Source organism: Crassostrea angulata, chromosome 1, assembly GCF_025612915.1.
Source record: "Crassostrea angulata isolate pt1a10 chromosome 1, ASM2561291v2, whole genome shotgun sequence".
NCBI lineage: Eukaryota > Metazoa > Mollusca > Bivalvia > Ostreida > Ostreidae > Magallana > Magallana angulata.
Window position 1 is genome coordinate 56,532,155 of NC_069111.1, and position 27,236 is coordinate 56,559,390.

At 35.0% G+C, this 27,236-nt stretch overlaps 1 protein-coding gene across 5 annotated transcripts; it reads left to right on the forward strand.

Moving 5' to 3' along the window:
* LOC128189406 (protein argonaute-2-like) lies at positions 1-26,148 on the forward strand. Of its 5 annotated transcripts, none has more exons than XM_052861043.1 (23): positions 1-144; positions 7,180-7,275; positions 8,083-8,124; positions 8,895-8,906; positions 12,279-12,495; positions 13,158-13,278; positions 13,469-13,650; positions 14,496-14,632; positions 15,024-15,158; positions 15,421-15,508; positions 16,201-16,284; positions 16,581-16,644; positions 16,917-16,988; positions 17,366-17,413; positions 17,924-18,046; positions 18,462-18,610; positions 19,042-19,226; positions 19,484-19,643; positions 20,214-20,304; positions 20,979-21,173; positions 21,508-21,744; positions 21,950-22,149; positions 22,942-26,148. In XM_052861043.1, exons 1-23 carry the CDS (start codon positions 126-128, stop codon positions 23,045-23,047), a joined length of 2,763 nt encoding a protein of 920 aa, XP_052717003.1. In that variant the 5' UTR covers positions 1-125; the 3' UTR covers positions 23,048-26,148. The 5 variants fall into 5 exon arrangements, with proteins under 5 accessions (XP_052717003.1, XP_052717161.1, XP_052717082.1 ...); XM_052861201.1 differs by having other exon boundaries at positions 18,477-18,610; XM_052861122.1 differs by lacking the exon at positions 8,895-8,906.
* The last annotated feature ends 1,088 nt before the right edge of the window (positions 26,149-27,236 follow it).

Consider the following 27,236-nt stretch of genomic DNA (forward strand, 5'->3'; position numbering starts at 1 on the left):
AATTTTTTTGGGTGATTAGTGTAACGTCAATCGTGCGCCATATTTTCTTTTGACAAAAGATGAAAATGACAGAAGTTTGTTTACCTCTCCTGATTTACCATTTTCCCTCGTCATAAGATGTCATAATGTTTCCTATTGCACCAGGTATTTTAAGTTAATGTGAAATACTTTTAACATAACACGATGCCTTACTAATCTTTATATAAGGTCCAAACAATGTTATCAAAGTGCTTGTTTTGTTTTGATAAGGTTTCTACAACCAAAATAATAGATACAATACACCAAAAAGTCTGAATCAGAGGGAACTTCAACAAATAATTGTTGTTTTGAGGACTTATGCATAAGTTAATGTTATTATTTAGTAATGTCTGACAAAAATCAACTTTTTGGTAAAATTGGATGGATATAGACCAATCCACACTTTACAAAAGTTATGTCCCTTGGCCGCCATCTTTGGGGAAAAACCCATATATTTCTCACTGTAGCCTTTGTAGTTTAGAGGGTTGTAAATTCGTCATTTGACTTTAGAAATCCGTTTTCGCTGTGAATTTTATTGCCCCAAGTTGGGGCAACCCACACATCAAAGGAATAAGTTAAATTCCAAGAGATTTCTTCACAGCACGCCCAAATATTTGGTTGCATAAAGAAGGGAAAAGTTGTTTTTTCCCTTTTGACCTTTGGGTTGACCCCGCAAAGGGGAACAACTTTCGCAAAGTGTGGATTGGACTATACTGTACATAGTCTAACGTTAATGTAAAATTTATTATCCACATTAAAGTGTTGATGTTACACCTTGCGGAACAAATGTACCCAACATAGTCATATTTAACATTTTAAGACAAAGAGATCTAATTTTGGGTTTAAAAAATGCAGGTGGATTTTTTTCAGTTATTCTTGTGTTATACCCCCACACACTTTCCCCTTTTCTCGTTCGCCCCAGTGGGTTTTTTTCTCTTCTCTGTAATATTCATTTCAATATTTTTTAAATTCATTAAGCTGACTTGCCGTCATGCGAGGTTTACAGTTTTTCGGGTTAAACTTTCAATAAAAAAATGTGAACCGCATTCACAAAATCATTTTGTTTCAGCGGAAGAGTATTCTTCCTTGGTTTTAGTTTTAAAATTCTCAAATACAAATTTTTCCTTTTCTTCATATGTATGTCATTAAATTGTTTCATATTACTTACTGGTTTACGTTGTAAATTTAAATAAACAGGCACCTGACGCTAAAAATATTTCATATTACATGTATATAACTAAGATAATTCCTGTCACTAATTTATAAAAATGTTTCTCATGATACAGCCACTCCTTTTATTAAAATTATGCTCCGAATTCAGTCTACTGCCATTTTCATCGTTAATTCAAGTGGACGATGAACAAGTTTACACCTAAAAGTAGAAGTGAAGTGGTGAATGGAAATATTTGTACCTATCAATATTGCAAATAAGCAAATGAGCGCCTCTTAAAAATTCTAAACGTTGACCGTGACAAACCTTGTTATTATGATAGTAAAGGGATTAATTTTATTGCAAAAAAATATTTTTTTAACGTCAGGCACCTGTGGATTTTTTTTTTTTTTTAAATCCATCTCTCAGATGACACCATGCACTGACTTTGTACTGATTTAGAACCTTCTCAATACTATGTAACTTAAAATCAAAAAGAAAAAACTAGCTTGAACTGGTTCTTATTCCATTGATTTTTAAACTTTGTTTTAACAGTTGGCTACAAAATTAGGATTAAATGTGTTTTGGTGGGCATATTGTGTTTCAGTTTCATTGGTTTTTTTTCCCTGGTGGTAGATAAAATTAAATAAATTTAGAAGAAGTGTGTTTTTCTTATAAATATGCAATTAAAACAATTGCAGACTCAACACTACATTGATTCATACTGCACATGAATATAATCCTTGTGTACTTAATATACTTTTTTGTAAGAAATTGAAATGGTACATATATGTACTCTAAAAATCAATGTTTACAAGATTATATAAAAACTGGTAGTAAGGGCTGTCACGGGGCAACAATTTTTAGGGTTGTAATGTGTTTGCTTCAATTTTGGGTTTTTTGGTTTGGGTCACTTTTAAATAAAAATTCATTTCTTAAACTTCAAAAGTTCATTTTTTCCATTTCTTCTGTCCTTGATAAAAAACTTGAATACAATAACTAGTCTTCTGACTAGAAATTCAAATTACATTTGAAAATTTTTCAGTTTACTTTAATAAAAAAAAAATTCTATATAATAATTTCACCAAAGAAAACTTATTTTTGTTAGTTTATTATTGATAAGTGTACCTTTGGCCTATTTTTCAATTCGACATGTCTTTTGTTTTAAGATATATTTTAATACTTTTTAGCTCACCTGAGCTGAAAGCTCAAGTGAGCTATTCTGATCACATTTTGTCTGTCGTCCGTCTGTCCGTAAACTTTTTACATTTTCAACATCTTCTCAAGAACTACTGGGCCAATTTTAACCAAACTTGGCACAAATCATCCTTAGGCAAAGGGGATTCAAAGTTGTAAAAATTAAGGGCCACACCGTTTTCAAGGGGAGATAATTAGAAATTAATGAAAAATTTCGAGAATTTTTCAAAAATCTTCTTCTCAAGAACAAGAAAGCCAGGAAAGCTGAAACTTGTGTGGAAGCATCCTCAGGTAGTGTAGATTCAAAGTTGTGAAATTCATGACCCCCCTGGGTGTAGGGTGGGGCCACAATGGGGGGGTTGAAGTTTTACATAGGAATATATAGAGTAAATCTTTAAAAATCTTTTTCTCAGAGACTAATCAGCCAGGAAAGCTGAAACTTGTGTGGAAGCATCCTCAGGTAGTGTAGATTCAAAGTTGTGAAATTCATGACCCCCCTGGGTGTAGGGTGGGGCCACAATGGGGGGTCGAAGTTTTACATAGGAATATATAGAGTAAATCTTTAAAAATCTTTTTCTCAGAGACTAATCAGCCAGGAAAGCTGAAACTTGTGTGGAAGCATCCTCAGGTAGTGTAGATTCAAAGTTGTGAAATTCATGACCCCCAGGGGTAGGGTGGGGCCACAATGGGGGGTCGAAGTTTTACATAGGATTTTATATATAGAGTAAATCTTTAAAAATCTTCTTCTCAGAAACTAATCAGCCAGGAAAGCTGAAACTTGTGTGGAAGCATCCTCAGGTAGTTGTGAAAATCATGATCGCTGGGGGTAGGGTGGGGCACAATGGGGTGGTCGAAGTTTTACATAGGAATATATAGAGTAAATATTAAAAAATCTTCTTCTCAGAAACTATTCAGCCAGGAAAGCTGAAACTTGTGTGGAATTATCCTCAGGTACTGTAGATTCAAAGTTGTGAAAATCATGATCCCTGGGGGGTAGGGTGAGGCCACATTGGAGGGGGGGTTGTTAAAGTTTTACATAGGAATATATAAAGTAAATCTTTAAAAATCTTCTTTTCAGAAACTAATCAGCCAGATGATTCTTTATAATTGTTAAGACTTTGTCTCCAGGACAATTCTTCGGCCTCAGAAGAAAGCTCAGAATTTGATGTAGCTTTATATCCCATATATAAACAATTGTTAAGGATCTTTTTGAGAACTGCAATACTCAACATGTGATATGACTATAAAATCATCCTGTTAGAAAAGGGACTAATGATTATAAACATAAGAATATCCAGGGGGGAAAATGGATTTTATTTATACAGGATCTGCATGTATTATTGTTCATTGTCCAGATTGTTTGTATTATGACTCCATTAAGCTGATTTTATCATACCTATTGTTTCTCAGGTGAGCGATGTGGCCCATGGGCCTTTTGTTTTAATAAATGGTTGCAGGAGATTTGATGAATCTAATTTGTTGTTAACAAAATAAGTATATATTTATGAATTGAAACAAGTAAAGTCTGATGAGATGTTTGTGTATTTTCTAGTTGCAGGTAATGCACATTGTGTGTTCTATTTTCTGTAAACACGAAAATTTTTCCACATCAATTTGCATGGAGTTGACTTCTGGCTTCCTCATTCAATTTCACTCATATTGATAATAAAATCATAAAATTGTGATCCTAACCATTTCTATAAACAAATTTTGAAAACATGTTCGATATCCAAATCGTAAGCCACCATCTTTGTTTAATGTACTTGTATTTTTTCCTCATACACAGGTAAATTGAGAGATATTTTTATTTAGAATGAGTGAACAATCATGGTTATGCATGGCCAGTTGTATTTTGGTGCCATTTTTTATAGAATACGAATTCTATTACACAAATTGGAACCGAATGGAAATCTTGAAAAATGGAATCGAAACCAAAAAGAACAAATTGCTCCTTTCTTCTTCGTTATTTCAGTGACCTGTGACAGCCCTACAGGTAGTCAGTATATATAGCCCTTAATGGCTTGGTTGTGTCAAACAAGTCATATTTTGTTGGGAATTTGAATGAATATGATTTTTTCCTTTACTAGAAAGCAAAAAAATTTGTTAATAAATGCATCCTCTTTGAAAACATGTACATTTAATAGGGCAGATCACCTTTGACAGGGTACTAATTATGAGTAAATATAACATTCAGCTCATATCGAGCCATAGTTAATTGGTAAAACGTTCAAATATCAACAGCGGGGAAAGACCTAGTTGTCTTGCAATTAAATCAATATTCAGGTTACTTTTCCTGTCAGCAATTAACACTCTAGGAGATCATTACCTCCCTTTGAGCAACAAATTCATATTCCAACAAATAACTTCAGCTCTTTGTGTTTTCATTTATTTATTCAGAAAGTAAGTCATTTAGCAAGGATATATTGACTTGATTAATATGTTTATGTTCAGTTCAGTTCTTAATTTAAGTTTTTCAGCATATTATGTTTGCAATATATAACTTAAATTTGGACAAGGAACCTGTTTAGTATTGATATGTAAAGATGTCAAGCCAAAGGTCTTTGAGTTAAGATTCACCTGTTGGGAAGACAATACTTTGCCAGGTACACAGACAATAGATACATTAAAGGGCATGGTCATGGTTTTTGTTTTTTCATTGATGATGTTTCAGCAGTAAGGCATTTCTACCTGTAATGGTCAACCAAAATGGTCACAATTCTTTGTTTTGGAAAATAAATTTCATTGTCTTCAGTTTCAAGAGATACATGTACCTAACTATCAAAATATACTGTGGAATCATTAGATTTCGTGGTGGCTCAATTTTCTTGCAATTTGTGGGTACCTCTAATCCAGGAATTAACATCCTCCACGAATATAAAATTAGGTTAATGTCATTTCTTTTTGTAGGTATAAGAGAATACACGAAATTACGTCCTCATGAACCTGTAAATGTTCAGCAATCCACGAAAATTGGCCCCCACGAAATTTACTGATTCCACAGTATGTTTAATCTTTTCTACATGTACTGATCGGGCAGGGTTGGTATACATATATTGGGGAACACCAATGTACTCAAGTCTTCTGTTTGACAGCCACAGTTCATTGTTTACAAAGCATTCTCACAAATTATTTACATAATGAGTTACACCATAAAAGACGAATGTTATGTAACAAATTAAGAGGACAAAATATCATTTCTGTCACTTCTGTGCCAAGGTCCATTACTGTCACTCATGATAAGGCTGTTGCAAAATTATTCAATTCAGTTTTGAAAGTTAGAAATAGTATCCAGGTACTACTAATAACAGAGAGATTGCACAGTGACTGCTTTATAGAGAAGTAGGGGATACTTTCATATCGTATGACATTCTCTCAAAATACATACCGGTAATTAATGTCATTTTTTCCTTGAATTTTTGGCTTTAAATAACCAATATTCTTGTCCTCTTACGCACAGGCTCCTGACATTTTGCATTTTTCTCATATATTAAAAAATATACCCAAACCTAATAATTTGGGGTGGGGGGGTTATCCATTCCTCTGATGAATGTCAAGAAATGACTTTAAGGCCAAGGTCATTCAGATTAGTTACTATGTTAAGGAGAATATTATGTTATTTACTAGCAGTCAAGGTCAGAGGTCAGTTGAGGGTGATTGTGATTTGATTCAGTCAACAGTGTGCTTGGAGTGTTGATGGATTAAGGTGGAATAACACACCTGGAAAAAGTCACTCAAATTAACAGAAAATGATTTGATTATGAAAGATATAATGATAAATAAACTGTACATAAGTCAAATAAGCGAAAATATTGCAGTTTTTGGATAAAAATGAATATCTAAAAAATTTAATTCAGTAAATAACAACAAAAGCCCTGCGGGATTTGAACTCATGATGTACGGATCACAAGCTCGACAATTTATCCACTCGGATATGAAGTAAGTTACATGTTGACGTCGATAAAATCCTTTTAAAAAACGAAATGTCATTTCGATAAGAGGTCAGCCATTTTGTGATGATGTGTTATTCCACCTTAAGTGTTTTAGATAATGATACTGTTTCCTGGAATCCATTGGGTTATTGATGATCTGCTATATTCTTCTTCAGACTTCAGGCTTCCAGTTTTCCAGCTGAACAATTTTGTTATTATGCAATATTTACTGGCAGATTAATTTTCTAAGCAATGATATTTCTACATTTTTATAAAGGAGTCTTTGACACTTGAATTGGAAAATAACCTTAACATTTTAGTCTAATTGAGGAAAAACCAGTTTTATATTAAGCCATTTAACAATACTGGTAAATGCAATTTTATTTTTTCCTTTCTGCGTAAAGAAGCATGGAAGACTTAGTATGATTTTAAAATGATTATTCATACCAGTGCCTTATTTCTGATGGAATTTAGTTGTAGAAAAATCACTGTTAAATCTGCCAAAAAAGTACTTACTATTCATTTCATTGTGGAATAAATACATGTGATCACTTCATGTAAGATGAACTTTAAAATGATCTTTAGGAATTGTCCTTTCTGGCTGGGAATTATTTACCATAATCATATTTCACTGGTAGACCCAGAAAATGCATGATATAGCATATTGCTAAGACAATTGTTGAAAATTTAATATAAACATTTCTTTTGTAAGTTTTGAGAATTTTTTCAGAAATAAGGGGTCTGCAGTTGGCGTTAGGATCTAGCATTGTCTGTCCCCGAAATAGACATTGCCCTCGTCCTTCTCCCTCGGTTAACGTGATATTTTTGTCTTGTTAGTGCTTTTTTCCAATATGAATGACGCTGCTTTTTTGTTTTTATTGCAAGGTATAGCCGGCTTAGTCACCCAGCAACTGAATGGGGCAAGTCATGGTGGGTGTACTGACCTGCAGCCACCTAACGGAATCCTATCGGCAGACATACGTAAATTATCCCCCCTTTATTACTCTCCAAACTCAAATTGTGTTTACACAGCCCCAGAAGTATCACTTATAAGGGGGGATTTATGTTTGGGGGAGCAGGAAATTGTAGATGTTAATCTGTATGGAAAAAATGGTTTTCTTTACAGGTGCTTTCATTGTTGCCAATATATATTGTTGGTGTATTAAAAAATTGACTATGCTTGATATTTCTGGTATGCCATAATGTAAGCACAGTTTTGACCAGAATTTGTGAAATGCTTTGAGATTTTTTCAATGCCAAAAAAGTTTGCATGCTGATATTTTTATAACCAGCATTCACTGATCATTATATTCCGCAAGCAGTTCACACAAATACATTGTATGTGTGCAGTGTTTTTCATGAATGTGTTTGTAATTTTATTACAACATGTACTTTTTTAGCATGCAGAAATAATCTAATTTTGAAAATACATGAAATCCATCTGTGAGAAGAAAATTAGTACCTCTGTCCTTTTCAGTGAACATGAACCAAAAATCGGTCATACACTACAGTGTAGATCTAAGTTTACAATACGAGGGCCTATCTGCATGCATGTAAACAAAGATTTGTACTTTTTACATCCTAGGAGCAAGTAGCCATGACTTACACATGTGCAATAGAACTCCAACCCTAGTCTATAAGTATTGCAGTAATTTTGTGTTTGAGAGAGTTTGCATGAGTAGTGTGTCCTGAGAGTCTGTAGGTGACCACACAGATACAGGTGTGATCTGTACCTGTACTACCTGATACACCTGTCCTGTCTCACCCGTCTGTCTGCTTCCTTTACAGGGTCCACCTTTGGTCCTTTTACCACAGTCCCCCCACCAGAACGTAAGTACCTTTACCCACTAGTACTGTATGATTATAAGTACCGTACAATATTACAGGGTATTGTACTGTTGGTGAAAAGATATATTGATATTTCTGAGTTTATTTATAAATACTAGAAATATGTTATCTGTTCGATGGTACTGAAATGAAATACTGTGTACAGAGAAATATTTGTCCCCCTTTTGTTTTCACCCCTCTTGGCCTCATTGCCAGAGGCGAATTGAAGACATGGCGAATTCCAATGTCTCAAATTATCTCTGAGTCTCTTTAAACACAAATGTTTAACGGTTAAAATTCAAGGTGTTTGCAAGTGTAGAAGGGCCAAAAAATTACACTGAGCAAAACAACTCTGTATACAGTATACTCTTAACTAGAAGATTTTTTATTGCGGGTTTATTAGGATACAAATCTGATTGTAGTGAACTATTAATATATAACTGTATACAGGGTTATTTTCACCCTAGGTAATTTTCGGCCTTTTACACTTGCCAAGGATTTCGCCCAGTCTTGAGTTCGCCTAGATGCATTTGTGTTAACAGAGATATTATTTGCAATATAGAATTCGCCCAGTCTTAAATTCTCCCTCTGACAACGAGGGTGAAAATAAAATGGGGGCAAATATTTCCCTGTATACAGTAGTTGGTGATACAATTTATTACTGAGTTTATTTATTATGATATAAATCTGTTAGTTCTGATTTATTAAAAGTGTACTGTTGGCTAAGAGATTTTTTGCTGAGTTAATTATGATATAAATCTGTTTGATTGTAGTGAATTATGAGGGTAAGACTAAACGCATACAAATTTAACATGTTTAACATATTCTGTAATGTCATTTCCATCTCTCATTGTTAAAAAAAAATGACCTTTTCTATAAATACAAATTTATTGCATAACCAAGATACCCGTACTTTATTCTCATTTTATTACTGTGAGATAAAATGAGAGTGAAAAATTAATGTTGTAGTATGCTGAGGCATAGCTTAAGGTGGCTCTCTATACCTTAATAGTTTCTCAAATTGGCAGAATTCCATATAACTTCTGCATATCAATTTATGGAAGGCTTTGATTATTTGATGCAGGATTTTAACAAAATGAACAAATCTCATTGTACTTTATTCTGTATATGCCATGAACTCCTTACATCACACGTAATTATCTTGTGTCTGAGGTTAACTCTTTACCAAGCTTTTATGTTCTGGCATAAAACATCTCTTTACCTTTTTAATGTACATAATGTATTTCTAATTTCATGCTTTAAAGGGACTTGGACACGATTTGAGATTAAAAAAAATTATTTTTATTTTTTATGTATTATATGGTTTACTGGTGCATTTTAAATGATTGACCTAAATATTGAATGTTAAAGTCAAGTTACAGATGTAAGAATTGGTTGTTATGTAAACAAAGCTCGAGTCTCATAGTTGTTTACAAAAATGTAATGCAGAGAATTACCATTTTTTTTAGACAAAATGACATGTAAAAAACAATTTAAACTAATTCAGTATCTTCTTAAATACTATAACAACAAAAGAAAGATACATTTGATTGAAAATTACACCAATACTATACATACAGTCATGGGACATAATTATTCGCCACCCCGTACGTAAATCGCGCTTGATTTCCGCTTTAGAATCGAAAATAGGGTTCCGCGCTATAAATAGACTAAAGATTTCCCCTTCCTATTTAAGTCACATTGTCATGCTACTAAAATGATGACGTGTACACAAATATTTTTTCGTCTGCTGTCAAATAAAAAATAATAAACACAGCTGATTTGAAATGGGCCGAAAGGGGAAAGAGCTTAGTGTTGAAGTAAGAAATCTCATTATTACTTCATACAAAGTGAACAGAAATGTTTCAAATTTATCAAGAACTTTAGGAATTCCACGATCTACGGTAAAAAGTATTATTAAGAAATTTAAACAACATAATGATGTAAAAAATCGTCCTGGAAGAGGCCGGAAGTCATTATTTACTGAGAGAGACACTAACAAACTTTCTCGGGTCATTAAAGAAAACCGAAGGCGAACTTTTAAAGATATAACAGGTATAATTAATGAAAACAGGGATCATCAATTTTGTACAAAAACTGTTGAAAGAAAAATCAGAAAACTAGGATACGTTCGGAGGGTTGCAAAGAAGAAAGTGGCGGTCCGTGAAATTAATAAAAAAGAACGTGTAAAATGGTGTAAAGAGAGAAAAGATTGGACAATTCAGCAAGAATGGGGAAAATGGATTTTCAGTGACGAAAGTCAGATTGTTATTGGTAACAATAACAAGGTTTATGTATGGAGAAAAGCGGATGAAAAGTTCAACCCTCAACTCGTGTGTCCTGCTCCGCGACGAAGGCTAAGTATTATGATCTGGGGGTGCGTATGTTTTCAAGGTGTTGGTACATTAACTGATGTCCAAGGTAACATTAATGCTCAAAAGTACTTACAAATAATTGAAAATAATATTTGGCCCGTAATTGCAAGGCATTTCCCAAACAATGATTATATTTTCATGGACGACAATGCCCCTGTACATCGAGCGAAAATTGTGAAAGATTATGTGAATAATAACAATATTAACACAACAAAATGGCCAGCACAATCACCAGATTTGAACATCATAGAGAACATTTGGTTGCATTTGAAAAGAGTGCTAGAAACGCGTGTCAATGTCATAAACTCGCAACAAGAACTTATGGCGGAAATTCGGACCGTGTGGGAAAACATTCCATTAAACTATATAAGAAACCTATATAATTCAATACCAGGACGACTAAAGGAGGTAATAAGAATGAAAGGAAATCTGACCAAATATTGAGGTAAGATTTTAATTTTATCAACAATAAACAGATTTCTAACTTTGCCAAGTGTATCTGCGATATCGGCGGCCATTTTTAAAGTGGCGAATAATTATGTCCCACGACTGTATGTAAAAATGACAATATTCGAGCTTTGTTTACAAAACAAAGAATTATGAACTCTGTATCTTGCTCATAACTTGATATTTGACTTCCAAAATTTGACATAGCATTATAAACTTCTATATTTATCATTATAAACATTGAAAATGCAAAAATAAATTTTGAAAATTTTAAGTCAAATCGTGTTTAAGTCCCTTTAATACAATGTATTTAATGTAGTGAGGGAGAAGTGAAGTCCTGTAATGTTTTAGAGATCATTTCATTTCCCCACTACCCTAACACGATGGAATTATAGAAATAAAAAAGTTATCTTCTCATTTAATTCATTTTAATCGGTATATACAGTCAACCTCGTTGTCTCGAACTAGATGAGACTAGTTAAAAACTTCGAGATATCCGGGTATTCGAGATATCAAGGGTAAAATACTAAAAGTTTAAGTATTTGGGACCTAAAAATCACTTCGACATATCCATTGTATTCAAGATATCAGTATTCGAGATACCGATGTTCAACTGTATGTAACAATATGATTTTGTCGAAGATATTTAGCACACATCTACCACATATTGTAAGTTTTTCTCCAAATGTTGACTGTTGACTATAGCAATACTTAATGTGAGTGATATAGGAAGTATATTCATGACAAAAAGAGCTTACTATTCATCAAACTTTAGATATGTGATTATGTAAAAGGGCAACAGGTATTGGCAATAATGGGAGTGGAGGTGTCATAAATTATATATCATCATCTTTAAGAAAGTTTCATTTCCTGAATGGGCAGCATTTATTAGCAATACATTTACAGTGTGTGTGCGTGTGTACAGGGGTTGGGGGGGGGGTGTAGATACTAAACATTAACTCTAAGAATTCAAGTTCAATTAAAGGAAAAAACTGATCCATGGTAATGATGTCCATGAATCCTTCTAAAAAAATTGTGAAATTCATGGCCCCTGGGTCAGGGGTTCAAGGTGGGGCCAATATGGCCATATAATAAAAATGTGTTAAATCTTAAAAAATCTTCTTCTCTACTCCCATATATATTTGTTAAATCCTAAGCGCATGGTTATAATGTTCATAAAGCCCTCTACAAAATTGTGAAATTCATGACCCCTGGAGAGGGGTTTAGTTCAATTAGTAGGGGGAATTTTACAATTGGTCTCTTGTTGAATGTTTCAATGGCTTCTGAAGTTCTTCACTTGAGCGGCACATGCACCTGCCTGTTCTACTTAAACAGCTCCACCCCACCCAGCTGATCAGCCACCCCCCACCCCTCCACCTCCATCTAATGGGAATGCCGGGGAGTTTATCTGCCCCCTCAGGCCTGACCATGGACGGGAGGGAAAACCCATTGCTCTACGGGCCAACCATTTTCATGTCAACATCCCTAAAGGGTTCATCCACCACTACAACGTCGCCATTACACCTGACAAATGTCCCCGACGAGTCAACAGGTAAGACATTCACACACCTGACAAATGTCCCTGACAAGTCAACAAGTAAGACATTCACACACCTGACAAATGTCCCTGACAAGTCAACAGGTAAGACATTCACACACCTGACAACCTGACAAATGTCTCTGACAAGTCAGCAGGTAAGACATTCAATCACAGAATTCATAGTACTTCAGCATTAGATGATTTAATGAAAGAACTTGCAGATAAGTCATTTATTTACTGAACTCACAGGTAAGTCATTTGAAACAGGTAAGTCAACAGGTGTGTGACTTGTAATATAACATGGGCCCAAAGTCAATCACTGATCAAAATTCCAGATGGAATAAACAAGTACAGTACAGTACTGTATCCTACGAATGATGCATCTCGGATGTCAACAACACCAAGTGAGGAATCACGTTTTGAACTGATAATTTTATTGAAAGGTCTGTAGATGAACAAATTTTCACAGTAAAAGCTTTTCAGTACATTTTAATCACATTTGTAAGGCGAGACACCAACACTTGGCTTTGGGTAAAATTAACAGATTGTTACCTAATGTAATTCAAGAAATGATTATTCTGTTTAATGTAGTCAGATTTGTTATTTGAGTGTGTGTTTGTGATCAGAAATTTAATGGTCAGATTTGTTACTTATGAGTGTATGTTTGTGATCAGAGAGATCGTGGAGACCATGGTTAATGCCTACACACCCCGGATCTTCTCCGGACAGAAGCCTGTGTTTGATGGCAGAGAGAAACTGTACAGTCGAGAACCACTTCCATTCGGCAAAGATCGAGTAAGTCCATGCCCAAACCACCATAAGAACGATATTTAATAACTTATTGTACACAACACTGGCACATCACAGATAATGAAGGAATGTACGTCAGTCTTTTCGAGTTACAGATGATCTTACATTATTATAAATCTATGCTTATTGAAAATAGGTGTAACCTGATGTATTGTTACAAAACTCTGTGATTCAGGTGGAGTTAGAGGTCACCCTGCCAGGTGAAGGTCGTGACCGGGTGTTCAAGGTCGCCATTAAGTGGCTGTCCCAGATCAGTCTATACGCCCTGGAGGAGGCGTTAGAGGGGCGTGCCCGGAGGATTCCAGAGTGTGCGGTGGAGGCGCTGGACGTCATCATGAGGCACCTCCCCAGCATGATGTAAGTACAGACTTAAGGTCAGACAACGCGTTCATCGAGCATCATTTTTGTATCTCCTTGTAATAAAGAGTTCCAATAAAAAAAATCCTGGTTTAAACGAAATTGGTTTGAAAAGTCATATTTAATTATGCCCCTCTCTGTGCTCTTCTACGATGGGAGATAAATTTGTTTTAATAAGAATGTATAGGAAAATGCATACTCTAATATCTCGTACAAATGCCTGATAAGGTACCCTAATTTTTTGCAAGAAAGCTGGTGAAAGTAGTAGTAAATGAAAAACAAATTACTGGAAAAAAAGTTTATAAGTTTGTGGAACGTGTCGTCTGATCGTAACAGCATATATATATACTGTGGTTTCATTTATAATAGTGGGCATCGATTCCGGTGGATTTAGAGAAAATCCCAGTTTCAAGGATACTTTAATTCTATCAACATAATGTGTTATTAATTATGGACCTTTAATGAACATTTAATTTCGTGGATCACGACGAAATTCAATAAAAATTAGTATTCAAAAAATATTGATGAGACCACATTAACTGTCAGACCTTTTCCTTAAACCAAGTCAAAACTAATGTTTTCATTGAATTGGATGCAATTGCAATCAGCAATCTGTGAATTCGATATATTAACATGGGTGTCATATTTTGGCCAATGTTTTCTTCATATATAGGAAATTTAGTAAACATGTACAATCTTCACAAATTATTTAATCAAAAAAAAAAATTAATAATTATTTCTGAGCTATTAATCTATTTAATTTCTTGATTTCTAACAACTTATTTTTTTTTTTTTAACCCCTCCTCCTGTTCTTCAGCACAATTCTTATTGAGTTTGTCTTGTAGGTACACCCCTGTGGGTCGTTCATTCTTCTCTCCCCCGGAGGACTATGACTACCCCCTGGGAGGGGGCAGGGAGGTGTGGTTTGGCTTCCATCAGAGCGTCCGTCCCTCCCACTGGAAAATGATGCTCAACATTGATGGTAAGTTTTACACTTACTACACCATTCTGTTCAGCATGGATGAATACCAACTTATACAAAAATTATATTTTTTTCCCCTTTTATTAGGGAGAAAATTCTTAAGGTGTTATTTTTCAAAGCAGTGAATAATAACCTGTAGAAAAAGTAGATAATTTGAAATAACATTCACTTGGTTTCTAATTTTTACTCTGTGTAATTCGTTTTGCTAGTATCTCCTGAGAAAAAATACTTAAAATATATGAAAGAACTACTGGAATATAATATTCAGAAAATATATTATAAATACAAATAATGAATGAAAAGATGATGTTCTTGTTAAAAGTAATTGAGATAGCAAATGGATGATTAAGGGAAACTTTGACTGAATATAAACTCTTAATTTTTTTTGTAGTATCGGCCACAGCCTTCTATAAAGCTCAACCGGTCATCGACTTCATGTGTGAAATCTTGGAGCTGAAGGACGCCAACGAACAGCGACGCCCACTGACCGATTCCCAGCGGGTCAAGTTCACCAAGGAAATCAGAAGTAAGGGTCAAAGGACTTAATGGTCGGAAAACATGATTATAATAAGTTGGATACAAATGCACAAAATATCAAAATGTCCAAGCATATGACAGAACTTTTCATCCTCCAAATTCATCCAGGAAATCAGAAGTAAGAGTCGGAGGACTAAATGGTTACATGAAATGTTAGTGTTAAGTAGAATGTGTTTCGTAAGAGACAAATGCAAAAGAATATGAAACTGTCCATATATGACACAGCTTTAAATCTTCTGGTAATTTTACAGACCTGAAGGTAGAAATCACCCACTGTGGAACCATGAGGAGGAAATATAGAGTGTGTAATGTCACTCGCAGACCCGCACAGACTCAGTCGTAAGTACAACCTATCTCAAACTCAGTAATAAGTACAACCTATCTCAAACTCAGTAATAAGTACAACCTATCTCAAACTCAGTAATAAGTACAACCTATCTCAAACTCAGTGATAAGTACAACCAATCTCAAACTCAGTAATAAGTACAACCAATCTCAAACTCAGCCATACAGTGTGAGTACTTCCAATCTTAAACTCGGTCATAAGTACAGCTAAGCACAACTAAGTCATAAGTATAACATGCTTAAACTCAGTCATAACTGTCCCCAAGTACATGAGGATAGAATTCAGTTTTACATGTAAGTACAGTAAACTCAGAAGTAAAGCACACTCAATCTCATTCATGAATAGAGCACACTTGAACAGTTGTAACTATTTGAGCATAGATAACAGGTTCACACTGATTAAAGCGTAATAATTAATCAGTTTGTCTGTTTGTAAACTACATGTACTTGCTAGACAAATGCAGATATCATTTCTATTTTGTAGATATTCATGTAATAGTTACAAGTACATATGATTTATTGTCCCTTTCATATATCAGAGGATATACATCTCTTTAATGTAGTTTTACATGTATTAGTTGCATCTCCATAATGTAGTTTTAAATGTATTAGTTGCATCTCTATAATATAGCTATACATGTATTAGTTACAAGTGATTATTGTATGATAACTGGTCCTGTTTCCAGATTTCCGCTACAGCTGGACTCGGGTCAGACAGTGGACTGTACGGTCGCTCGGTACTTCCTGGAGCGCTACAAAATGAAGCTACAGTAAGTAGGAGCAGGGGGCAGTTAAACATTGGAGTTGGACAGGAGGCAGAGTTTAAAATTTAAAAGTAGAGTTTAACATGAGAGCAGGGCAGGGGCAGAGTAAAACATTGGAGTGGAACGGGGGTGGGGGGCAAGATTTAAACATTTGAGTAGGGTAGAGTTACATGGGAGAGGGACAGGGGGCAGAGTAAAACATTTGAGTGGGACATGGGGCAAAGTTAACCATCATTGATAAAGGTAAATGTGTTTGCAATAGAGTACAATACATTACAATGAATGGTTCTCTCTTTGTGCAGACACCCTCACCTGCCATGTTTACAAGTTGGACAGGAACATAAGCACACATATCTTCCATTAGAGGTTGGTTGAATTACGCTTGTATAGAAATTTCTTAGCATCTGCAATTATCTGTATTGCATTATGCACTTATTATTCACTAGCTTTTATTATTCCATGTACTTGCTATGAGCTTTTATGGTATGAATAAACAGACATTAATTTTCTAAACGAGAAAAACATAGACTTGTTAAAATTGTAAAAGCTATAACTTTTGAAAAAATTCTTAAAAGTGTTTGCTAAGAGCAATGGAAAGTACAGAAAGTATTTGATAGTTTGAGTGTGATACATTGTAGGTTTGTAATGTCGTTGGAGGCCAGAGATGTATCAAGAAACTGACAGACCTACAGACGGCCACCATGATCAGGGTACAAATTATACACTCTCAGTTACTGCAAAAGGGGTTATTTACGCTTAGGGTTAATTACGCGTTTTCTGTAGTCAAACAATACATGTGGGTATTAAATATGTGATATACCATTCTAAAGTTTTATTTTTTTAACATGTGCAGGGGTATTTTCTGCGATTGTAAGCTTACCACGTGATTAGTGGAAATTTCCCCCAAGCTTAAAAATCCACTTTTACTGTATCATATTGAGTTACTAGTTCTCTAGTTAAGCCTACACATATAATGTGTTGTTCTGAATTTTGTTAAATGTGCACAAAATATACATGAATTATACTGAGTCAGTATTCAGTGCTCTGACTTTTTTAAAACTAAGATAAAACGTTAAATATGTTGCAGGCAACGGCCAAGAACGCCCCCGACAGAGAGAAGGAGATCAACAATCTGGTGAGTTCAGTGGGTAGTACATCCACTCCAGCCTTCTCTGTTATCTGTATCACTGTTTATTCCACAATCTATGGTATCATTATCGTTGGCAATGTCTGATTCGGAGATAGCACATTCTAGCACAAAAATCCAAAAATCCCTTATATAGATATCTTTTAATGTTATTCATTATTAACCCTTCCCCCTTTCAAAATTAAATCAAAAGAGATTAAATGTCCTATTGGGATTCTTTACAACATGCATAAGGGAGGATGGGATATTTCAATATATTGACATATTTTCCTCTAAAATAATCGTATGATTAACCATAACTTTATACAGCTTTTACCTGAAACCTGTATTTACATGTTTATTTCTAATGTTGATATTTTCAATTAACCCCCCCCCCCCCCCCCCCCCCACCATCTCCCCTCCAAATCAAGAGACTATATCTATTTCCTCGTTTAATTCTTTATAAATGCATTATATTTACACGTGTATGTCTAATGTTGATGTTTGCTTCTGATGTAGGTCAAGAAGGCCAGTTACAACAATGACCCCCACCTGAGGACATTTGGAATCACAGTCAACCCCCAGATGATGGATCTACACGGCCGGGTCCTCTCTCACCCCAAACTACAGTACGGGGGAACGGTCAGTAACTGCCTCCATTCTGATTGTCAATTGGCTGATTTCAGCATTTAGTAATTGAATATATTAAGATGATATTTTTAACTGTACACGAAATACATTAACTGAGTTTTCATCTGTCATTTGTTGAATATTATTTTCTTTGGATATCATTGTTGAGTTGATCCACAAAACTGAAACCAAATTGAAGTGAAATATTTAATGGCATATTGTTTTGATATATTCATTGGCCACAATTCATTTAAAACAGTGGTTTTCACTAAACCCATGAAAATGAATGTTCATAAATATTAGTGAAACCACAGTATATTATTAAAACATGTCAAATTACGGTAAATTCAAATAAACATTTTTGCCGTTTGTTTAAACATGTACAGTGTGTGGGTTTTTGACATCCATCTTGAATTATGATGAATAGAATTCGGAATTTCAGACGAAGGCTCAGGCCCTGCCGAACCAGGGCGTGTGGGACATGCGAGGGAAGCAGTTCTATTTCGGGATCGAGATCCGTGTGTGGGCCATAGCATGCTTCGCCCCCCAGAGGAGCGTGAGGGAGGATGCATTGAGGTGTGTCATTAACCTTAAACCAGTTTGTAAACATGCTTATTTAAAAAATGAACTCAATATCTACCCAAGTTATACTCGTATAACCTGGGTTGGGGCAGTTAACGCTTTATAATCCGCTAAGCAAATGCCGCGTTACAACCAGAATTAAATTATATGAGTATAAATTCTGTAGCTGTTGAATTTATTCCTTATGATTAAATTTTCAATCTTTAAGTACAGAAATGAAGAATAAGAGCCAATGAAACAGTGCATTACATAACATATTTAACTATTGTCCTTTTCATGCACATAAAGATTACAAATAATGTTTATTAAAAAAATGTTTTAGCAACATACTTTATGAATTACAATGTGTTAAAACTCTAGAATGTTAATATTTATTTTGACATTTTCTGTATGAATCAGCAGTTTGATTGCTCTCTGTTTGACAGGAACTTTACCCAGCAGTTACAGAAGATTTCTACGGATGCAGGCATGCCCATTCTTGGTCAGCCATGTTTCTGTAAGTATGCCACTGGGCCTGACCAAGTGGAGCCCATGTTCCGTTACCTGAAGAATACGTATGCGGGGCTACAACTGATTGTGGTGGTCTTACCTGGACGGACGCCAGTGTATGGTGAGTCTTTGTTCACCTTAACCAGTAAATATGGCGCATGTGTAAAGAAAAAGTAGATTTTTTTACTGCTGTTTAGACTTTAAGATGACTCGATTCTTCTACCTTTTTCACATCATTCTACCAGTTAAACTGATAATATTATACACTATACCATTTCTAAAAACTATTATATTAAACATAGACTCTGTAGTTGGATAACGGTGAAAATGTAGTACATGTGTCAGGAAGATATAAAGAATTGTTGTTTGTGGTTGTAGCGGAGGTGAAGCGTGTGGGAGACATCCTGTTTGGTCTGGCCACTCAGTGTGTACAGTCCAAGAACGTGAACAAGACCTCGCCCCAGACGCTGTCTAACCTGTGTCTCAAGATCAACGTCAAGCTGGGCGGCATCAACAACATCCTGCTACCCAGCTCCAGGTCAGTAACAAACAAATATGCAGGCTTCACGAGAGCATCCTAATAAAAAATATTTCTTTCTACAACCAGAGCATCCTAATAAAAAATATTTCTCTCTACAACCAGGCCTGCCATATTTGTTGCTTATGTTCATGTACATAGTCTCTGGTTACAAATATTCCTTGTGGTGAACCAGATTATCATTATTGACAATGACTGATTTACAGTGGCTGATTTTCAATACTATGTCCAGTATATTGTTCTATTGATTCACTGTTTATTTATGTCAATGCATATAACCTAGACATATTTATATCATGTGATTTATAAGTGATTCAGCGATTCACATGTGATATAGTGCTTCTGATAAGTTTGCAAATATAATAAGTACAGAATTTACTGTAAGCGTTTTTGATTTTGCCCCATGATATTTCCATCAGGTTTAAATAGCACTGAAAAATGATTTTTGTTGAAATAAATAACAGCATAATCAATGGCAAAAAATTTACTTTGTTTTTGAAAGTGCAGACAGATTGCACAAAATATTAAGAAACAGAGAAGTTAATGCTTGTTATGGGTTGATTTTTTCAGACCCCTGGTGTTCCGTGAGCCGGTCATCTTTCTGGGAGCTGATGTGACCCACCCCCCAGCTGGAGATACCAGCAAACCCTCCATAGCCGCCGTAAGTTGTCTGAATTAGGACTCTGTAATCATTACGTCACATACATGTATAATATACATGTACATACCAGCAGTAAGTTGTCTGAATCAGGACTCTGTAATTATTACGTCACATACATGTATAATTTTAGGGAATTACATTAGTTTAAATCACATATACCGGTAATGTATATTTACTTATCTCTTAGAAATTCATGTTTTGTATGTTCTATCAGTTTCTGTGTATAGTAGCCGTCTGTAAATACTTATTCAGGACCACAATGTGAACTAGTTTTTGTAAGCCAATTGTGCTATCCTGTATAAATAAAGGACATTATTATTATTATTATATAATGTACATGTACAGAGCAGCGGTATTTATAAAAGTCATCTTACTCATGATGGTCATTACAGAGATATTGATCGTACCTTCTATCCAAACAGTTTCCTGTTTTTTTCAAACTTGCAGGCATTGAGCTGTTGTTTTGTTATGTGGATCTACATGAAAACTTTAGAATGAAGATTGAGTTTTGCCTAGATTAATATGCTTGTAGCAAAGCTAATGTCCTTTCATTTCAAGCCATTAAATAAATATGGTTTTCTGATGTTTTCTTTGATATGCCTACCTACAGTCAGTTAACATGCATATAAAAGGAAAAACGGCTCTTGAGGTACAATTGGTGTCATTAATTTCAGGTGGTGGGGAGTATGGACGCCCACCCCAGCCGTTACTCAGCGACAGTGAGGGTACAGGAGCACCGTAAGGAGGTGATAGAAGAGTTCTGCTCCATGGTCAGGGAACTCCTGATCTCCTTCTACAAGTCCACCCAGTTCAAACCGACCCGCATCATCATCTACAGGGACGGGGTCAGCGAAGGACAGTTCCAAAAGGTGAAGTACATCACACGCTCTAATAGAAAGGGAATGTGTCAAAACTTTGTAGATATATCACCAGCAAGGGTTATATTGTATGTACTTGTGTATTTCTACTGTATATCTTATTTATGTTTGTCTCTAGCTGGTGTGTAGATTGATGTTTTAGAGTGTTCAAGTTTTGAACAAGGGCTACTTTTGTTTTTGGCATTCACAAGTAGAATTCTGAATTTATTGTTCAGCCATTGTGAGGTAAATATTTCAAGAGTGTTTAGACAGTAGGCACTCAATAGAACTTTTGGCCTCCTTGTGGTATTAAACATTAAATTAATTGTTGACTTATCATCAACAGGTGCTTGCCCATGAACTGAGAGCAGTGAGGGAGGCCTGTATGAAGCTAGAGATTGGTTACCAGCCGGGAATCACCTTCATTGCCGTCCAGAAGAGGCACCACACCAGGCTCTTCTGTGCCGACCGCAAGGACCAGATAGGACGTAGCGGGAACATCCCGGCGGGAACCATTGTGGATGTCGGAATCACCCACCCCACACAGTTTGACTTTTACCTATGCAGCCATGCCGGTATACAGGTGAGTCAGTTTTATGATACAATGCTAGAGTTTACAATCAGTCAGATTTTCCATAAAATTATTTCCTTTAAAAAACACAATCTCTGGTATGTGTAAGATATTTATTAGCTCATTTAAAAAGTATTTGAAAGAGTTGTAATTACAACACAGAATCTTCATCTCGGAATTTGAGGACTTAGTACTTTATTGTGATGTTTTAATGCAGGGCACCAGCAGACCCTCCCATTACCACGTGTTGTGGGACGACAATTGTTTCAAGGCGGATGAGCTCCAGCAGTTGACATACCAGCTGTGTCACACGTACGTACGCTGTACGCGTAGCGTGTCCATCCCTGCTCCTGCGTACTACGCTCACCTGGTGGCGTTTAGAGCGAGGTATCACCTTGTGGAGAAAGAGCATGACAGGTGAGAATTTCTAAGTAATACATGACAGGTGAAAATTTCTAAGTAAAATGCATACATTGTATATTCATATACAAACACATAACAAATTACTGGTGGGAAATGTAGGTGCAGATGTTCGTCTGGATTTTAAATCAAAACTTTACTTCAAATATTTATGTTGAAATACCGTATTTTTCGGAAATTAGGTCGATACTTTTTTTGCCATGACACATGGACCTCGCCCTATTGGCATGTGCTACCGTAGTCATGCCTCCAGGCTAGGTTACTATCCCCCGGTTAACACCAGTTTGTACACATGGCAGGGAAGTAATAAAAAACGATCTTAAATTAAAACTGGTCGTACTGAATTAATTGGTTTGAAAATTGTGATGCAATTTCAGACATTTTCTTACGATGTTTTCAAGAAATACATTTTATTTCCCTTTTGTTTAAAACTGTGAAATAAGATTAAAGGCTACTATATGATAACGTTATTGGTTTAAACCATTTATTCATTAGAACTAGCGGTAATTTTTCGACCAATTCTTCGAAGTCGACCTATTTATACTTTTTTAAAAATTTTTTGCTAAAAACGGCCTCCTTCGCCCAATAAACCGTATCAACCTAATTTTCGAAAAATACGGTAGATAGATTTTGACTGTATTACTTGGTTATCAAAAGAATTTTTAATATTCATGTATGATGCAACGAAACAAAAGTAATATATTTGTAGCGAGATAGATATATATAAACACAGCGAAATAAATCACTGGAAGATGTAAGCACTGACCGAGTTTTATTTTCTGTACGCAGCGGAGAAGGGAGCCGTCACTCAGATGAGATGGAGAGGACACCCTCGGCCATGGCTCGAGCCATCACCGTCCACCCCGACACCATCAAAGTCATGTACTTCGCTTAGACCACGAAACAATTACCTGATCCTAGGAAATGATTTAACTCACCAGATATTGGCAACCTGCCAAAAACCAGCTCACCCAAACTTTACAAAGTGCTCCCACGGAACAGTCTAGTCATCCACCACAGCGTCGACGATTCATGTTTATTCATGTGTACGACGATGTCTTATCGCACATTTCTACTTTTATTTTTGTTAATAAACTGTCCCTATCAATGCATGAGTGAGCAATTGTTAAATATAAATGTATTTGTTTTTTTTTGAAAAAATGATATGAATAATATTAGAGTGTAATTACTAGAGAACACTATTAATTTGGAACAGTGTATTTTTCTAGAACTGTGAAGTTTTGTCCATTTTGAGTTGGTTTTCTTACTTGTAGCAAATTTTTGAACTGGTGGTGATTATTTGAGGCCATCATACTATTTTTCAAAATGTTTTCCATTGACTTATCGGGGTCAAGTGCTGTTTTTTGGAGATGGTTTACAGGGGTTTGGTGTCTGATGCATGCTTGTTATGGTCTCTAAACACCTGTCAGTGTTGACACTTGATATTTAAAGGGTGTTGTATTGTAGTATTGAACAACATGGTCTTTTTTTTAAAATGATCATTCGAACAATAAGGTGTATCTTTTTGTATTTTGTAAAGAATTCATTAATGCATGATTTTTCGCAATAAGTGTGATGTTACATTGGGTGTTGGGAATGTTTCAGTCCGAGTTTTGCATCTGGGGAAATTACAATGCATATTCAAGAACTGTGAAATATTGACAACAATTAGTTCATCTTTCAAAGTGAATCTCATAATTTCAAGGTCAAAGTACCAAAATTTATCAATATTTTGATCCCATTGGAGTCTTCATAATAGAGTTAGAGCAGCTGTTTAATGAGAGTTTACTTTTTATACACCATCTTTGATCCTCTATGTAACACATTTAACACCGGACTGAGTGTATAAAGATGTTATATATATTAGAATTGTTCATATCATGTCATTTTGTGTGATGTACACTGTTTTACCAAGCAGAAGCCGGGAATCTGTTATTATGTATTTACACTGCATCATTTCAAGATAAGTTCATGTTAGAATGGCAGTAGAATTTTTGTATATTTTAATCTTACACTCAGTATATAGTCTTGTTATTCACTGTAGAATCATTCAATTTGTGGGCTGTAATTTTCATGGATTGCTTGTTCTAAGAATGTAGTCAAACATTAATTTTATGAAATTCTTTAAAATTAATTTGGTTGTTCCTTTCCACAGAATCCATGAATTCTGGATTAAGGTTTCCACAACATTCATGGATTTGTGGATTATGGAACCCACACTATTGATAAATTTGTAAATAAGTGTATTCAGAAGTAAATGATCTTTGACCCCACAAAAGTAATGAGACCACAGTACTAGCATTGGATAGTCACGGACTAGACAAATTGTACCCTGTATGATCGTGAAATGTTTCTTGTAATTCTTCCTTTCATTAGCCCCAGAATCAATGTAAATGATACTAAAGTATGTTCAATTGTGGGTGTTATTGTCAAACATTTGATGTCAGTACTCCATCGAAGCAAGATGTGACAAAGTTAGGTCAAACAGATCATGGCCCAGTGTTTACACCTGTACAGGTAATGGATTAGTGTGACAGTACCTTCCAATTCTGGCCAGTAGTTGAGAGAGGGTAAAGGTCAGGCCGTACTGGAGTCAAGGTCACAAACCAAATGATGGAGTTTTGTTTGTATATACGTATATAAAGCAATGGAAGAAAGGCTGTGGACAACCTTTACTTTGTACTGTATTATTCTGTGGTGTCTCTGTAGTCAGTTTTACTTTAAGTTATTTACATCATGTGCAGTGAACTTTGAACTCTTGTTGTTATAAACAATATATTTTGTTATGATAAAAAATTTTAAAGCAAAACAAACAAAAACATTTCTGACCTAGTGTAATGCATTGATAAGGAAAAGTCGGTGCAGAAATTCTGAATGATAGAATTATGTAGACATGGCCCTATAAAGTTAATAATAGAGATGATGATAGAATTATCCCATTCACTGTGTACACATGTATGCTCAACATAGTGCTCACAAACAGCTAACTATGCAGGTCCATTGTACATGTACAGAAGCTATGGACATGTCTACTTCACGTAACACAAGAAATATGGGCAGGTTCATTACTTACCTCACAATATTGACAAAAGCTACGGGCAAGTCCATTACAAATAACAGAAAAACTATGGGCAAGTCCATTACACAACTATGGACAAATCCATTACACATTTCGGAAAACCTTTTGGAAGGTCAGATGCTAATTACCATAACTATGGGCAGGTCCTCTTCACATAGCAGAAACCATTGGCAGGTCCATTACCCATCTAAAAAAATGTAGGGACAGGCCCATTACACCACACAGGAAAAATTATGGGCATGTCATCACAGAAAAAATAGCTATGAGCAGACACACTGCACATCATGGAGAAACTATGAGCAGGTCCATTACACATCATGGAGAAACTATGAGCAAAGCCATATGAATATGGATTTTAAACATGGCTCACAGTGACTAGAAATTGATTTATTACATCATTTCACAACAAACTTTATCTTAAGGTTCATAAAGTGTATGGGCAGCTAATTGTTAATAAATAAGTACTTTAGTAGGGAAATTCTCATGTCATTCATCTGATGAAAATTGCACAACAGCAGTTTTTGTGAATGCTGTTAAGAATTGGAAGTATTGTAACTGACTGTTAACACAAAAAATGTAAAATTTTGATGGCACAATATTATGAAATTTATTAAAACCTGATTTTTCTGTAAAACTATGTACAGTGCTTCTCAGTTAATGTTTCTGTTGCGTAAGGATGTCATATTATTATTCGACAAATGAGATAATCATGTTATAATTTTGGATCATCTGACTTTGAGATCACAGTGGTTTATAGAATGAATATCATTTTTAGATATTTACAAATGCATGAACTTTATTCATATCCTATATCTATATTGAATATGTTGTCCTTTATCTGTTAACTTCTTTGTTTTTATCTGTTATAATTGTAGATTTACAGCTTAAATTTAACAAAATAAATTGTCTTTGATACAGATGTGGATTTGTTGTTTTTATCAAAGTCTTGTTTGTCAAACAGAAGTCAACCACAGTTGATGATGCTTTTGCCACAGTCCCGGTTTCAGGGGTTCTTCTGTCATGGTTAGTATAGTATCTTGGGGTTTTTAAGGAGGTCTTCGAAAAACACTTTGAGTTTAAAAACATTAGGTTAGGTTAGAATTTTATTTACAATAATGGAGTTTGATCCAGTCAATTTTAAGTTGTGGCCTGATGGCATTGATTGTATCTCCTGCCTAATGTTTAGGTGGTATTTTTGAATTATATGAAGTTAAGCTTAAATGTTAACAGGTAATACATTGCTTTATCTACACGAAGGTTATTATGAATAACTACTTCATATATTTGAGGTTTTTTAAAGCTTCATTTTATTGGTAACATAAAGGAGTTGTTTAAAGATATTCTTTATTGGCCTATGCTTCATCAAAGCATAAAAAAATCAATGATTTCCATTAAGAAAAGTACAGCTTCTTTAGTATCTATTCACCAAATGTACTGATTTTTTCCATGCTCTGTGGATGTCCTGTTGTTTTCATCTCCGTTCATCTGTCCGTTCGTCTGTCAGTCTGTCTGTCCATGTCTTATTAAATATATCCAACACAAATGTAACTGATAGAAAACCTGTTATGGCCTTACACCAATTTTCTAGATCCAAGGTAAAGATCAAGACACCCCTGTGCAAAATCTGTTATTAGTGTACATTTTCTCTCTTTGTTTTGTTGTTGTTTTTTTGGGTTTTTTTTTTTTTGCCCATGCTTTCCTAAAGAAGTATACATACATATAGGATACATGGCATTAACTGACCTTGAACTATTGATAGACTAGATTTCAAGGTTATAACAGCTCTCTGTTAAAGCATTATGAATAGTATATCTTCTCTCCAAATGACCCAATAATCAAAATTGACAGTTTTAAAGATACGTGGGTCTTGTTATTAAAATTAACTTGTACGGTATCCTTTATCAATACATGTTGATTTAAATTAGCAACCAAATTAATGAGAGTTGCTATTTAACAAAAATTGATGATATTATATAGTATTTCACCAAGAGATCTAGCGGTTGTA